This window comes from Lathyrus oleraceus, chromosome 3 (assembly GCF_024323335.1).
Source record: "Lathyrus oleraceus cultivar Zhongwan6 chromosome 3, CAAS_Psat_ZW6_1.0, whole genome shotgun sequence".
Classification (NCBI taxonomy): domain Eukaryota; kingdom Viridiplantae; phylum Streptophyta; class Magnoliopsida; order Fabales; family Fabaceae; genus Lathyrus; species Lathyrus oleraceus.
In genome coordinates, this window is record NC_066581.1 from 334037975 (window position 1) to 334055096 (window position 17122).

The window sequence follows — 17122 nt, forward strand, 5'->3', positions numbered from 1 at the left end:
AGGGGAATAAAAGAGAAAATCCATAAAGCCCTTCAAAACACCAAATAAACGGCTAAGAAAATTACGAAAGGTTGGAAATAAAATAACAAACATAAATTTATTTTTTCAAAAATTTAAAATGCTTAAAATTATTTTTAAACCGATTAAAACAAAGGAAAATTTTTTCTAGAAAAATAGAAAATCAAGAAAATAAAATGTTGAAAAATAAAAATCAGATGAAGAAAAATAAAAGAAAATTTTAGAAATTATTTTGGTATTTTTGGATGCAAAATAAATTTTCTATGAATTTACAAAGAAAAAGAAATTTAAAATGAAAAAAAATCAGAAAAAACACGGAGCGTTGGATCTGGCCTCATTAATTGACGAGGTAGATCCAACAACCCTCAGGCTAAGGCGCACGATGGAAATTAGTAAAAATGAAACACATGATCTAATTCAAAATGGACCAATCAGAACATTTCAAATTGCCAACGTGTATGGCCAAACTCTGATGACCTGAAACACTCCAGTCATCTTCCACGATGATCACTCACCAGAGTTTCATTGTTTGGTAAATTCAGAACACGAGACAAACACCAATATGATAGCCTCCTCATCACGAATTCGGCCTCATGCTCAAAATTCATTCATCTAAATTGACCATGGGGAATTTCAGAGAAGTCTCAGAAGCAACCAGACCACAAAAAATTAAATTAAATGATGAACACGGTCAATCAACACCAGATAAGTTAGAGGAAAGCATCAGAGAGTGAATGACTACATTGTGGTAACTTTTTTGAGTTTGAATGATGCTCAAAACTACCTTGTCCAAATGGTGATCAGAAGTTGATGAAGCTCGATTTGGTCAGGGCACTTCAGAAGGTCTTAAAGTTTGGTAATTGTTGCAAAAGCTTCAGAGAAGACCGAATGTGCTAATGGAATCAAGAAATTGGATTGAAACAAGCTAGAAATCAAAACACGATAGTTCAATTTTCTAGAAAACTTTTAGAGTGAAGCAGGGATTTCTTGGATCTCTAAATATTTTAAATGAATGCAATATGTTGTTCTATTTATATGGAATATGTTTGGATTCAAATACGTGTGGAATGAAGCTTAGTTCGTGCAAAACGAATTTGATCACAATGTGAGAAAAGTGTGACTTCCAATCCATCAAAGCTAAGCCAAATGATGCGTTTGAAGAGTCCATTAACTTCTTGAGACTTGGTTAAACATGTTTAGGTCTAAAAATCTTGGTAATTTAGCTTGCAAATGAGATTAGTGAAGTTCAAATTTCAGATCATGGTGATTTCTTCAGTTCTAAGTCATCATGTTCAACTCAATGGGGCATCTTTCTTATGAGGCTTTTTGATCCCATTCTTCTTGCAATTGGTTGACATCATATCAAGGATCATAATGTGACAAGGAAGGTTACATATGGATGCTCGAGCATAAAGTTATAACATGTTGTAGTTGGCACGAAAATCTGGTCATGTAACTTAGAAAATTCTAAGTCCTAAGTGGCTGAAAATGACCTGTAATGTCTTAAAGAATTCCATGGCCTTCCAAGCATAATTTGACTTTGATCGTTAAAGAAAACTTATAGAGTGCATCACAAATGATATTGTGCAAAATTAATCAGCCTCAAATGTTAAAAGTTGAAGTAGTTATAAACCTTGAAGGTTGAGAAAAAATCACTTGAAAATAGGTCAAATTTCACCAAGTCCATAAATGACCTATAATGTCTCCAAACTTTTGATGATCCTATAAGCATAATTGACTCTTGTCATGTAAATATAAGTTGTAGAGGATAATGAGAAAAGTCATATTAAAAAAGAAGCATTAAAAAATATTGAGAATTGAAGGAGTTGTGATCCTTTGAATTTTGATTTCAAATGTTGAATTTTTGGTCAAACCACTTGGAATAAGCTTGTGCACTTGGAATTTTCTTGCATTTCAAGGTATATGGATGATCATATGAACTCAAAATAAGGTTTCCTTGAATTTATATTGATTGAATTGCTCAAAGTTTGAGGTAACTCGTTGAAGAATGCATGGAAATAAAGTCATGAACCTTTGACTTCTCTTGAGAAATAAGCCACAAGACTTTGAAATTCTCTTGTTCAAAATGAGATAGAAAGATGCTTGAGAACCCTAGTGATCAAGTTTTGAAAATAGCCCCTTGAGAATGAATGATTAAACATACTTTACTGAGGAATCAAAGAAAACCCTAGCTGAGGAGCCATGTTTGATGCTCTTGATGAAAAACCCTACCTTGCATAGTAAACTTAAAGAAAACAAAACATATTTTTGATATTTTGGTTAGTGGTTAGATAAGTAATATAAACACAAAGGTAAAACACCAACAAAGAGGTGTTTGATGATCCTTGCAAATGCAAACCCAAAGATGAGAGAGTGATGACCAAGATGTGATTTTGTTTGTGTCCAAGGATGAAAATGATATGTGGGATCTTAGGGTTAAAAATTAGGGTATGACATATAGATTCAACAAGTCTCAGGGATATCACGTTCACGGCCAGTACTTGCCATTCGTAGCTTCTCTGCGAAGAGTTAGAGTGTCCTCCACAAACCCGTCCATCTCAATTTAGCTTGAATGTCTCCCAAACAAATTGAATAAATCGAATTATAATCATTCAAAGCCTGCCCATCTCTTCCTTCTATCATCTTCTTTAAAATTATGCAACATTGCATTCTATTGTAATGTTCCATTGTCTTAGGAGATTCATTACTCTTTGATTAATATAGGGTTTGTGGTGGTTGTCTTTTAATAGATAAAAAAATCAAATAAAATTTTCACAGTTAAATCTTTTTAAATCATCATTTAATAATAATGAATTTCTTTTAAAATTAAAATCATATAACTATAATATAGGATATTTTTACGGGCACATATCTATTAGTTAATATCCAATTTCACAACTAAACCTTTTATAATCATTATTTAATAATATTTTCTACATATAACTATTATATACATTAATTAAGAACTTGTTAATGTATATCTATTAGTTAACATATTTTTTCACTAAATCGTTTTTTATAAATGTTTAATAATATCTTATTAAAAAATCCTTATATCTATTATATAGGTTGCTTTATACATCCATTGTTTATATTAGAGATATGTTAAAGAGTTAGTTAGAATAGTTATGTGTGGCAATTAAAAGGTAGTTACAAAAGGTGAAGTTAGTTAGAATAGAAAAAAATTGATAAATTTGATTGCTTTGTTGTTTTTATGATATTTTGAAAATTTGATCTTTTCAATCAATAAACAATTCAAGATTATAAAAATATTTAAGTAGTTAAGAGATTTCACAAAACTTTTTCACAAAACTTTTTCACATATGAATGAAAGTTGTGCAAGAAAAATTTTTGGTCAATATTTTATTGACACTTAAAACAGATGAAAAATATTCATGAAGAAGATTAATTTTACTGTCAAATTATTCTGCTGTTTATACATCACAAGACACATTTTTTAAAAGACTTGTGATGCTTGAAAATAATTAAAAATAATTTGCAATACTACAAGAAAATGATTCATAAAAATTGCTATGAGAAGGTAACATTGATTCAGAAATTTTCCAAAAGTTACAAATGACAATCGATTGTCATACCATGTTAATAGACTGTTGAAGCTTCAAAGTTCAAAAATATAGAAAATTTCAAAGTGACGATCGATTGCATATACCCCAACAATCGATTGTCTAAGGCAAATTTTGGAAAAATTTGGAATCATCAACCGATTGCAACAACGATGTCAATTGATCGATGCCTTGAAGAATTTCAATATTTCGCTTGGCAAAGAAATTGAAGAAATCGATTGTTTCCGTAGAGCAATTGATTGCTTTAATAAAAGTTTTGAAATTTTTCTAAGTTCATTACTATGTAAAAGTCATTTCACAATGGTTGAAAAAACGATACCACCACATGTGACCAACCGTTGTGAAGTATGAGGTGGTTGTATGTATGATGTTTCCCACCATGGTCGTGCTCCCATGATTATACTATATGTAGCTCACTACATATCACAACAGTTACTTTAAACAGCCTCTGTGATATTCTTAACGCATAACATTTAACAATAGTTGGTATAAACAACTGTTGTGATATATACACTGAGTTTATTATAAATTACGCGGAATGCTTATTTCGCCAATGCTAACTAAACATATAATCTTTCAATATGATCTAGACCATTATAATATGACAAATTAAGTTATATTAGAAGAACATGTGCACGTTCAATACTTGACAAGATTTCTTCAACTAAGTTATCCGCATTTTACTCTTTAACAATTAGAACTTTTTTTAATGCTCCTAGTTTTTTCACCTCCCCCTTCTTCAACTCTAGTTTATTTTGCAAAATATTATTTACTTTGCAAACAAAATTAGAGGTGGAGAAAGGGGCGGTAGAAGAACTACATGCATTAAATTCTAGAAATGCATCAGAATGTAAGGACATATCTAGAAATACATCGGATAAAAGGAACAGTAGGGTTCTGGAAATGCATTAGAAGAAAAGGAGACATCGAGGAATACATCGTGTCGCGGCTGGAAAAAGGACAGAGTCGTCACCATCCTTTATTCGTTCCTAAGGAACGGGGAAATAATGATAAAACCTATGAACTAAGGGTAAGATGCTAGTTTCGGGAGTCAGTTAAATAAGGGGAAGGTGTTAGGCACCCCTTACCTCCATTGTACTCAATGGGATCCTCCTCTAATTTTAGGGTTAGTGTGTCCTTAAGATGTTTGCTTTATTAATTATTATTGGTTAATTTTTTATCTATTTATTGAAAATTATTTTATTTTAAAAGAAAATTGATTAATTGAAAAAAAAATGATTATTGTACTCGCTAGAGTCTTACAACTCTATGCCTACGTACCCTCAAATTTATTGAAGGATCAGAGCCCCGTAGTTCGTCTTAAAAAATGTTGGTTGGTTGATTATTTTTATCCTTTGAAAATTCTCACGCATCGGAGGTGGAGAAGTAATTGATTTAGAGAAAATGCCTCAATACAATAGGGTAGAGGTCTTACAATTTGAAGTGTGTTGAATTTGATTTTTCCCTCTTCGATTGATTGCAAAAAAATCTCATTACTTTGATTTAAGAAAATGACCCCTAGTGATATTATATCATTATTCAAATATTAAAAGTTTAATTTAGAAACCCAAAGACCGTATTCCTTATTCCTGATTTTATCCCTAATAATTGTTATAAATTTTATCTCATGTTATCCCTAAGTTAATCAATGATTATCCCATTAATTACAACAACAAAAATTATAATACTTAAATATTATATATTTATATGACATATCCTTTATCCTAATTTCTATACCTAATTTATATTCCTTGATTTATCCATATCCCAATTTCTATCACTCATTTATATCCCTTCATTTATCCCTTAAAACCCTAAAAATTTATCCCTATTTATTGTCCCAAAAAATTTTATCCCTAATTTTTTATCCATAAAACCCTAAAAATTTATCCTTATTTATTGTCCCAAAATTTATCTCAAAATTTATCCCAAAGTTATCCCTAAATTATCCCAAATTATCCCATAACCTTATCTCATATTATACCTAAAATCATCCCAATTAATTATTTGCAAAAATAATTATTACTTTATTTAAGAAAATAAATTAAAAGGATAATTATATAAACCCAAGGGTTATATCCCTTATCCCTAAAACTTTAAAAATTTATCCCTATTTCTTATCCCAAAGTTATTCCTAAATTATCTCATAGTTATACCATAATTTTTTTATCCCTTAAAATACTAGGGTTTTATCCCAAATTATTAGTTTTTGGGCATAAGTCTTTTTTAGAGAAAGTGTGTAGAAATGGGTTATATTAAAATAATTATAATTATTCAAACACAATCAATATTAGGATGATCCACAACAACAAAACCAATACCCTAAGCAAGTATTAGGCATCAAATAAGAAACACCATATCAAATAGTTATATAAGTGACGAAATAAGGGAACCCGACCTACGGGGAGGAGATTATCCTCGGTTAAGAGAAACCGACCAACAGGGAGGAGATTGTCCCCGATTAAGCAGTAAGATTCAACCTTTTTTGTTATTCTTTCTTGCCCTTTATGTTTTTGATCATAGCCTTCTCGTAATTCCTATTCTTCGTTCGCGCCTTTTAAAAAGATTGATGATGATGGAGACTTTAGGATTTTGGTGTTGTTGTTCCTCAATATGAAGAGCAACAACTTTGGAATACTGGATTTAGTAAATTGTGGATGGTCAAAAGTGTGAAAAGTGAGTACTATTTATAGGTAAAATTAGGTTAAAAAAATTAAATGAGATTGAACTGTTTAGGAATATTTTAATTTAACTTGATTTTCTCAATTTCTTAAAGCCAAGTCAACGAATCTGGATGGATTCATGGCTTGGGGAATTTAGATTAAAAAAAAATTTAATAAATAAAAATAAGCTAATTCCCTAATAATAATAAAAGATTTTAATTTTTTTTTATTTTGATTTTTTGGGATTTTATTCATAAAACCATGATTTTAATGGAAAAATAGTATTTTTAATATATGCTTTAAATAAAAATACGAAAATTAATAATTAAATAATAAAAAATGTTATTTTTGTAGTTTTGAAAATAAATGTAAAAGTTAGAAATAAAGTAAAAACAAATAAATGAGAAAAATATAAAATCTAAAAGTGAGAAAGGTAAGATTTGGACTCATGACCTTTCTCACTCACAACTCTTTACACATGCTTTTCTACCAATTGTGCTATTTCATTCATTTTAAATAAAATAGCATTAGCGATTATATAATAATAATTAATATTAGTAATAATATTAATACTAATATTATTCTCTAATAACCCTATTATGATCCTAATTAGATAATATATCAATTAATAATAATTTGATTAACAAAAAAAATAATTAATTAATTTAACCCTAATTAATCATAATATTAATCTATTCATAAATAACCACAATATAACTTAATATTAATATAAAAATAAAAATAATATCAACCTATCCCCATTTAACTAATAATATTATTATAATTTATTCTACCCCTGCTATTAAAATAAATAACCCCCCTAATTATTAGTTTTTACTAATGTGTTTTAGTAAGACAAAATATCCTAGTTACCAATGGTAATATCCCTCTAGCATAACTCCCCAAATTATTAAGTTCCAATCAACATCCCTGAATTAAAACAAATCCCTAGGAGGGACTAAAACGTCAAATTGGTCCCCCTTTGACTTTTTAGGTCATTGGGATTGACCAGATGCCTTATAAAGGGCCTTGAGAATGTCAATGACCTAGATTCAAAGTCAATAACAAGAAAGAAATAGTGGTCAAAATTTGGGGTACGACACATCAGATAAAAGGGAATGATTCTGGAACTTTGATAGATAAAACGAAAAAAAGTTAGGGAAATACATCAGAACAAAAGAAACATTCGGAAATCACTTTGGAGAAAGAAATAACTAAATTATGTAAATGCATCAGAGTAGGAGGGACTATTCAGAAATACATCGGAACATAAAACTCGTCCAAGAATACATCGGTGAGAATAGTAAATAACATCTGGAAAATACATCAGAAATAATTCTTGAAATACATCTGATAAAAAATACTCATTCGAGAATACATAAGAAATTAATTCTTGAAATACATCAGAAATAATTCTTGGCTCTACATTTGAAGTGTTCAATGATCATAAGAGCTTGAAGTACGTATTCGATCGAATGAGTTAAATATGAGGAACATGAGGTGGATTGAATTGTTAAAGGATTATGATTTTGGTTTGAATTTCTATCTTGGTAAAGCCAATGTAGTGACTAACGCATTGAGTCGGGAGACGTTGCATATGTCTACATTGATGGCTAGAGAGTTAGAGCTAATTCAAGAAATTAGAGATTTGAATTTGGTTTGTGAAGTCATGTTGTAGAGTATGAAGCTGGGTATTTTAAAACTTACCAATGGTGTTTTGGAAGAGATTAGAGAAAGTTAGAGAACGGATTTGGAATTGGTAGATCGTTTGGATTTAATCAATCAAGGTCGAGGTGGTGATTTCAAGATTGATGATAATGGTGTTATAAAATTTCGTGACAAAATATGTGTTCCTGATATGCCTAAACTCAAGAAGAATATTCTAGAAGGACACCAAAGTGATCTGAGTAGTCATCCGGGTGCTACAAAGATGTATCAGGATTTGAGAAAGATGTTTTCATGGCCTGGAATGAAGAAAGAGATTGTAAAGTTTATGTATGCACGCCTCACTTGACAGAAGTCAAAGATTGAGTATCAAAAGTCATTGGGTTTGATTCAATTGTTGTCTATTCCTGAGTGGAAATGGGATAACATTTAGATGGATTTTGTGTCTGGATGGCCGGGGCTGTAAATAATTGTAATAATATATGGGTAATTGTGGATAGGTTGACGAAGTCTGCTCATTTTATTCCGATGAGATTGGATTATTCATCAGAGAGGTTGGATAAGCTGTATATAAATAAGATTGTCAATTTGCATGGTATTCCATCCCGTATTGTATCTGATAAAGTTCTGAAGTTTACGTCGAGGTTCTTGGAGAGTTTGCAGATGGCTTTGGGTATGAAGTTGCATATGAATTCTGCTTATCATCCGCAAATAGATGGTCAGACTAGGATGACTATTCAATTGCTAGAGGACTTGTTGAGGGCATGTGTACTTGACCAATGAGGTGTTTGGGATAACTTTTTTTACCTTTGATTGAGTTTACATACAACAACAGTTTTCATTCGAGTATTCGAATGGAACCATTTGAGGCATTGTAAGGTAGAAGGTGTATGATGCCTTTATGTTGGTATGAGTCATGGGAAGGTGTTGTGATTGGACCTGAGATTATCTAACAGACCACAGAGAAGATCAAAGTGAATCAGGAGAAGATGAAAGCTTCTCAGAGTCGCCAAAAGAGTTATCATGATAGACGAAGGAAAGCACTTGAGTTCCAAGAGGGAGATCATGTGTTTCTAAGGGCTACTCTGATAACTGGTGTTGGTCGAGCTTTGAATTCTCGAAAGCGCACTCCGCATTTCATCGGACCTTACCAGATTTTGCAAAGAATAAGAGAAGTGACCTATCAGATTACTTTTCCACCTCCGCTTTATAATCTTTATAATGTGTTTCATGTGTCTCAATTGAGGAGATACATTCTAGATCCTTCTCATGTGATCCAAGTGGATGATGTGCAGGTGAGAGATAACCTGATTGTTGAAGCATTATCCATGCAGATAAAGAATCGAGAAGTGAATCATTTGCATGGTAAAGAGATTACCTTGGTGAAGGTATCTTGGGGAGGACCAGTTGGTGGAAATGTAACTTGGGGAGTTGAGAGCCATATAAGGGATTCATATCTGAATCTATTCACGTGAGGTGATTTTCGAGGGAGAAAATTCTTTAAGTGGAGGAGAGTTGTAACACCCTATTTTTCTAGAAATTATTTATATTAATTAATTATAATTTTATGTGTGTATCTAATTATTATTTGTGTGATAGTTGAGATGTTTTGGGGCAACAAGGGTGGATGACCCTTAGGTAGAGAGTGTGGAGAGTAATTAGAGGTTGGTAGATTTATTTAGAATTATTTAATTGATTAAAATAATGTTTTAGTGCATTTATTTAAATGAAATAATAAAATAAAAGGAAATAATGAGTTTGAGGTGGAAAATGAGTATTATGGAGAATTAAAATAAATAATGTAAGTTAATAATAAGTTAGGCCTTAATGGAATATTAGAAAGATAAAAATAAGGTTTTTGATTTATGAGGAGAGAAGTGAGGGAAAAAGTTCACAGTACGTGAAACTTTTGGACTTGGAGAAAAAGAGGCAAGAGAAGAGAAAAGCAAGGAAAACCTAAGGAGAGCTATAGGGAAGAGAAACCATAACCAAAATGTTGGATTTTCTGGAATTACAAGGTAAGATTGGAAATTTGGTTCAACAATAGGGACATGAATGGAAGGGTAGAGGAAAGTTTAATTTTTTTTTGGATTAATGATGAATATTGATATTTGTTGAATGAAATTTATGTTTTAAAGTGTTCATGTATGTTCATCATTGATGATGTTTGGAGGTTTTAGGGATTGATATAGTATATAGATCCATGATTATATGAAAATAAGTAGTGATTCATATATGTATGTTTATGACAAAGTTTAAAACCATGAAATATTTAAGGTAATGATTTCATGGACATTTTTGTGGTTGGAGAAAATGAAAATCGTCTTGAAAATTTAAAAAAAAACAACAACTTTTTGGGAACGCCTTTGTGCACGTTTTTTTATCATTAAGTTCAACTTGTAAATTAGTTTGGGACGAGGTTTGAAGTGTTGGATAAATGAAATAGGTGACTATGACTTTGTTTCATGTGTAAAATATTTTTGGTAATGATTTTATGGATATTTTTGGGTTTGGAGGAGATGAAAATCGTGCAGAAAATTTCAAAAAAACAACAACTTTTTGGTAACCCCTTCGTGCATGGTTTTGATCATAACTTTCAACTTGGAAATTACTTTGGGACGGAGTTTGAAGTCTTAGGTATCTAAAATATAGGGATATAAATTTGTTTCAGGGGTAAAATATATTTGGTGAAGATTTGATAGATGTTTTTGGGGTTGGAGAAGATGAAGATCATGCTGGAAATTTCAGAAAAAACAACAATTTTTTGGTAACGCCTTTGTGCATGATTTTGATCATAACTTTCAACTCGTAAATCACTTCGGGATGAGGGTTGAAGCGTTGGCTAGTGGAAGAAGAGAGATATAAATTTATTTCAGGGGTAAAATATTTTTGGTGGTAATTTCATTTATGTTTTTGGGGTTGCAGAAGATGAAAGTCATGCTGAAAATTTCAGGAAAAAAATAGCAACTCTTTGGTAACGCCTTTGTGCCCGATTTTGATCATAACTTTCAACTTGTAAATCATTTGTGGACGGGGTTCAAAGTGTTGGGTATCTGAAACATAAGGCTCTAACTTTGAAATAAAATATTTTGAGACGAGGTCCGTGTTGACAAATTCTTTGATGTGTTGTGAATGATTGGTATAATGTGTTTGATTATATTGGTGGCATTCCAGGAGGATGGATTATGTTACGTATGGTTTCAATTGTGCGATCGATTGTGGATCAGTAAATATTATTATAATTTTTGTGTTAATTGCGTTATTACCATGTCATACATTCATTGTTGATATGTTGAAGGAGATGAGTCATATGTACGAATGGGGAAGAAAGACTTATCCACAACTCAGAAGGGGGAGTTCGGGATTCTTAAGGGGGAATCGAGTTCGTAAGAACCAAATGTTGACTTGGTACCACGTGCATATGAGTCGTTGTCGTTGTTGTGAGTCGCATATCATGAATGAAATATATCCATAAAATATGATTGTATGAGATTATGATCTTCTTATATGTGATGCTGATGATAATTTGGGTGTGAGAATGTGATATGTTGTTATGCATGATTGTGTAGATGTTGTACTCTATTTTACATTCTATGTTGTTATTATTAAAATGAATTCTTATCCCTTCTGTTTGAATGTTGCCTTTACATGGGCATCGTGCAAATACTCAAGAGTAAAGACGTTGTTATGAGTGGAAATTAGCTCCTTGAGCTATTATTTTAGTTTATTCCTCTTAGCTTTGGTTATGCTCAGATATATAACACTGGGGAGAAAATTATTTGTTTGGTGTTGAAATTTCCTTAGAGATAATGCATGCTCTCATATTTGTTTTATATTTTGACGTGATAGCACTAGGAGAAGACTCATGAGTCGATGCTTTTAATTTTCTTATGAAAACTATTATGAGATTTTAAATTGGTATATTTTTTTATTATTATTCCACTGCGAAGATATTTAAATAAGTTGGATGTCGTGTAAACATCCTAAGTGCAAATTTATGCAACAAAATGTTTTATTGTAACCCGTGTTACGGAGCAGGCTATGATTATTGTGAGTGACATCCTAAGTGATTGTATTTCGTAAATTAAATTGTTTGATAATTACGCGCGGGTTTTTAGGTTGTTACATTTTTTTATAAAGACCAACTCTTCTTTTTATTGTATTTTCCCTTTCAGAATAAAAAATTAGAGAAAGTTTTCTCTCAGTATGCGCTGAGTGAGTGTGTCCTTGTGGCCTCCCTCTCAAAACTATAGCTACTACTAAATATATATATATATATGGACATGCTAGGGTTACACAATTACTCTTATACCATAAATACCCATTTTAATATTTTTAAGAGATACTATGGTTTAGAACTAAGTAAACAAAAATAAATCAACCATTTTAAAATAAATGAGATAAAATTGAATTGAAAACATAGACAATCCTAATTATATTTTATGAACATTTTGACAAATAAATAAAAATAAAAGGACGTAAAATGAATAAAAAAATGGGTGCAAAAATGCTCGAAAAATTAATTTGAATGCAACAAAATGATCAGTGAGGAATAAACTCCTAGAAAACAGACAAGTTTTGATCAAAATTTGAAGTAAAAAATGTTCGGTTGAAAAGGTTCAAACAAGTCAAAATGCAACCTCAAAAGGATTTGAAAAAATAAAACGAGCATGCAAGGTTAAACTACGCGAACCATAGACTAACAAAACTGACATATGCAAGCTCGATTTTGAAATTTTCCGCCCGCTAATTTAACATGCATTTGAGAATCAGTTCAACCTGTATGTTTGTAGATCCAAAATATTTATTATGGTCGATATTTTAGGCATTATACAAGATAAAAGCATGTTATTCTATGAAGGTGATGCGAATGTGATGATGAATGTATCAATTTTTTGAATGAGGGGAACAATTGGAGTGTGAGACGCACACCGCAAGTTATTTTGATGGCTACGTGACCCCTTATTTGCACATGCTCGCTTGATAAGCCCACCAACAGTCCTTTGATCACATGGATCTTACTGGGATAAAGTTGGAGTTTATGGGAAGAATCCCATAATAGGATATCAACTGAACTCCAGGGGTCTGGCAAGACTCCTTTGATATCCCACATGGTTGTTGGCGTGATTGAGGATTCCAACAACGTCATTTCTAAAGAATGTAATGTTGGCTCATGAATCTCCTTGGCTATCTTCAAGAAGTACCGAGGACATCACGTTTGCGGCCAGTAGTTTCCATGCGTAGCTTCTCTGCAAAGAGTTAGAGCGTCCTCCAAAAGCAAAACTCTAGACTAAGGTGTTAGCCACTGAGTGTGGAGCTTTATTGGCCATCTTCAAGGGAAGATGGTGAGAATGGTAATGACGAAGGTGTGACCAGAGTTAGTTTTACCTGGGCTCCACAGTGGGTGCCACTAAAATTTTCAAAACGCACATGAGTGTGTGGTACCATAAACTAGTGGGGGTAACCAGAGACCTTATTAGTTTTTTTATGGTTAGGGTTTTCCCGCAGTGGCGAGAGGCCCTGTTTGGTGGTATTTATGGTGGTCAGAAAGGTCCAACTCACGTGAGGTGAGAGGCTTAATGTTTATGTGTTATGCAATGTAAGTTATGATCTGTTTTCTCAACCCTAAGATGGGGGTATTTATATAGGTGTTTTTTAGGCTTATGATTTACTTGGGAATGATAATCACCCATTCAGTCAAAGATAGACTGTTGAATCCTTATTTCCTAGGGAGATAAGGGTTCATCTATTGACCCGGCTTCTCTTTGAAAGAGAAACATATTTTGCCACATTTCCCACGACTAGGCGAGTAGGTAGCACTAAAGGAGAGGAGGCCTCTAGTGGAGGACGACATATAGGAGTCAACCCTTAAGGGCAATTAACACTCTCCCACCCTTAATATGTTTCTTACAAATATATCTCAACAATAGATCGTCAACCTATGAGTCATAGGTCTGATGTGTCAAAAAGGAAATGCGACAAAGACTATTAAAATCTCATGCATTATAATAGAAAAAGTAAAGAAACTGAAAGACCAAGATGGACTCCAATGTAAATTCTCCCCCCAAAAAATTCAAATTTAAGAGTGTGAAATTCGACATGCGTGTGGGAGACCAAGTTGAATTGAAAAGCTACATCCCAATTACCCTGCTCTTGACTTGGGAGACTATATTATTCAAATCCTAAATACCTTTGATTATCAATTATCACTCACTTTAGCACCAAAGTGTTTGCCTAAACTCCCCTAAATAACCTGAATGAAGTTGGGAGCCATCAAGATTTTCAAAGGAACTAACGGTTAGATCTTTGTTCATATCGGTTTGCTTAAGATCATGTTTCATTAATAATTTGATGTATTTTTTGTGTAAAAAAATAAAATTAACTAACACAAATTCATTCAATTGGTAAGGAGTTGACAAGTGAATTCAATTCTCATCCTAATGAACTCTTAGAATTCAATTCACGAACACGTTTTTGCTAGCAATATTTCAATTCATTCTTTAAAATATTCTAGTTTTAACCAAATAGTTGGACTAAGTGGTTAATAAGCTCCACTTAAACACCAAATAGAACCCAAATTGAAATTTTAAATGAAATAATTTTTTATTAGATTTTACTTACTTCTCAATTGAATTTTAGATTATCAAAACTTGTTTTTAGAGAATTATAGGATTAATGCCAAAAAAATATGTAATTCAGTTGTGCTAAATAAATTAAATATTAATAATGATATATGTTATAAAAATTGATTGTGAAAAGAGAGAAGCAAACATTGCGAATAAAGAGAAATTAAGTTTACATTTTAAATTAAATTAAAATGTAACTTACATGGATATAAGTTAATTTAATAGTTTTATTTTGTATAAATTATTCTGTAAAAGAAATAGCTATTATGTTTTATATCCAAAATAAATATAGTTGTTAACCTAAAGAATATATTCATATTAAAACTCAATAAAATAACTAAAACAATAAAAATTAAATAAAAAAGCACACTAATTAAATAGAATATCATATCATATAATAAATATCAAGAAAATTTGACATGATTAAACTTGGTGCAAAAGATAGTGATACTTCTAGACGACATTGTTATCAGTACAAATGTTACCATAGAGAAATTGATTGCTTTGATGAAAGTTTTGAAATTTTTCTAAGTTCACTACTATGTAAAAGCTATTTCACAATGGTTGGAAAAAGGATACCACAACGTGTGATCGTTGTAAAATAGGGGGTGGTTGTATGTATGATGTTTTCCACAACGATTGTGCGTCCATGATTATACGCTAAGTAGCGTGCTACATATCACCATAGTTACTTTAAACAACCGTTGTGATATTCTTAACGCATGACATTTAACAACAGTTGGTATAAACAACTGTTGTGATATATACATTGAGTTTATTATAAATTATATGGAATGTTTATTTCGCCAATGCTAACTAAACATATAACCTTTCAATCTGATCTAGACCATTATAATATGATAAATTAAGTTACATTAGAAGAACATGTTCATGTTCAATGCTTGACAAGAGTTATTCAACTAAGTTATCCGCATTTTACTCTTTAACAGTTAGAACTTTGTTTAATGCTCTTAGTTCTTCCACCTTCCCTTCATTCACATATAGTTCATTTTGCAAAATATTATTTACTTTACAAACAAAATTAGAGGTGGAGAAAGGGGAGGTGGAAGAACTACATGTATTAAATAAAGTTATAGCGGTTAAAGAACAAAATGCAGATAACGGGCTGAAGAATTCTTGTCAAGAATTAAACGTGTACTTGTTTTCTAATATAACTTTATCTATCATATTGTAATTTCTAATGCAATCTGAAAAGTCATACATTCGGTAAGGGATTGTAAAGACACTCAAACCATATAAGATATAATAAACTAATCTTTTAAACAAACATTAACAACAACATTCATCAACGATAAACCTTAAACATCATACAAGATATAACAAACATATCAACTCAAAGAATGTTTCAGAAATGTACCTGTCCCATAATGACATCCACAAAGAAAGGAGGATGAAGTTGAAGTGAGAGCTGCAAACATGTGTTAATTTTGAATGGATGTCATTATGGGTCTGTCACACAAGTTTGCAGCGCTCATTTCAGCTACATCATCATTATTGAAACAAACATCCCTACCTACAAGTAAAAACAAGCAGAAAGTTCAAACATTATGAAACAAACTATTGAAACCTAAACAATAATACATCAACATAAGCAGATTTTGAAATAAAACAACATCAACAACATACAAAACCATTTATCAATAACAACATCAACAACATACACCAAAATTTATGAAACACACTAGTAAAACATAAGCAGATTTTGAAACAAAACAACATCAACAACATACAACAATATTTATCAATAACATACATACCTTTATCAACATACATAATAATAACATCAACATAACTAATATACACTAGCATGACATTGTAATCCAACCAAAATTAATCAACATACATAACATTAACATAAACATAACAACAACATACGCGAAAAAGATAAAATATGGAAAAATATTTGTCAACAACAAGCAAGCAACAACAAAACATGTGAAATCGAAGTAAGTAATGAAAATCAAGTCAACGAACATTTATCTACATTTATCGTAACACCCTCATTTTCTAATCATGTTCTAGTTTTACTTAATGAGTAGAGATTAAGGATGAATTAAGTTAAGAAATCGAGAATTTAATTACTAATCTCATTAGTGGCATGATTGGTAATTAGCTTTATAACCAAGGGTATGATGGTCTTTTCTCACAGTCCCTTTTATAAAGGAAATTGTAGACTTCATCTTATTCTTCTCATCCTTCTACTTTGAAAATCAGAATTTAGAAGAGAAAAGAAAGTATGAGTGGTGAGAGACAAGGAGGAAGAGGGAATTTTGAGAGCTCAAGTTTCATCATCAAGGGTGCATGTGGAAGTCAAGCTTGGATTCTTGCATGAGCATCCTTCAGCAAGCCTTTAAACATCAACCTTCCACCTTTTTCTTCATCAAATCAAGTTTCCTTGGAATCTTAAGGTGAGTACTTAGTTAGGACTTGGGGGATTTAGCTAGGTTTTCATGATCAAGGGAGGGTTTTGTGTTTGATGCTTGAAAATCATGTTAATTGTGTGATGAATTCCTTGATTGTGAGTACATGATTTGCATTGCATGAT

The 17122-nt window shown here is 31.6% G+C and overlaps 1 protein-coding gene across 1 annotated transcript; it reads left to right on the forward strand.

The window, feature by feature from the left end:
* The first annotated feature begins 7751 nt into the window (after window positions 1-7751).
* On the forward strand, window positions 7752-8713 carry LOC127131141 (uncharacterized). The gene is made up of 3 exons (XM_051060079.1): window positions 7752-7922; window positions 8073-8260; window positions 8431-8713. Exons 1-3 carry the CDS (start codon window positions 7752-7754, stop codon window positions 8711-8713), a joined length of 642 nt encoding a protein of 213 aa, XP_050916036.1.
* Window positions 8714-17122: the final 8409 nt, after the last annotated feature.

Excerpts from the sequence above, each read along its gene's own strand:
- LOC127131141 (XM_051060079.1), top strand. The coding sequence starts at position 7,752 with ATGAGGAACATGAGGTGGATTGAATTGTTAAAGGATTATGATTTTGGT. Across the intron at positions 7,923-8,072 it reads AAATTAGAGATTTGAATTTG|ATTGATGATAATGGTGTTAT; the intron begins GTTTGTGAAGTC and ends GGTGATTTCAAG. Across the intron at positions 8,261-8,430 it reads AAAGAGATTGTAAAGTTTAT|GTTGACGAAGTCTGCTCATT; the intron begins GTATGCACGCCT and ends AATTGTGGATAG.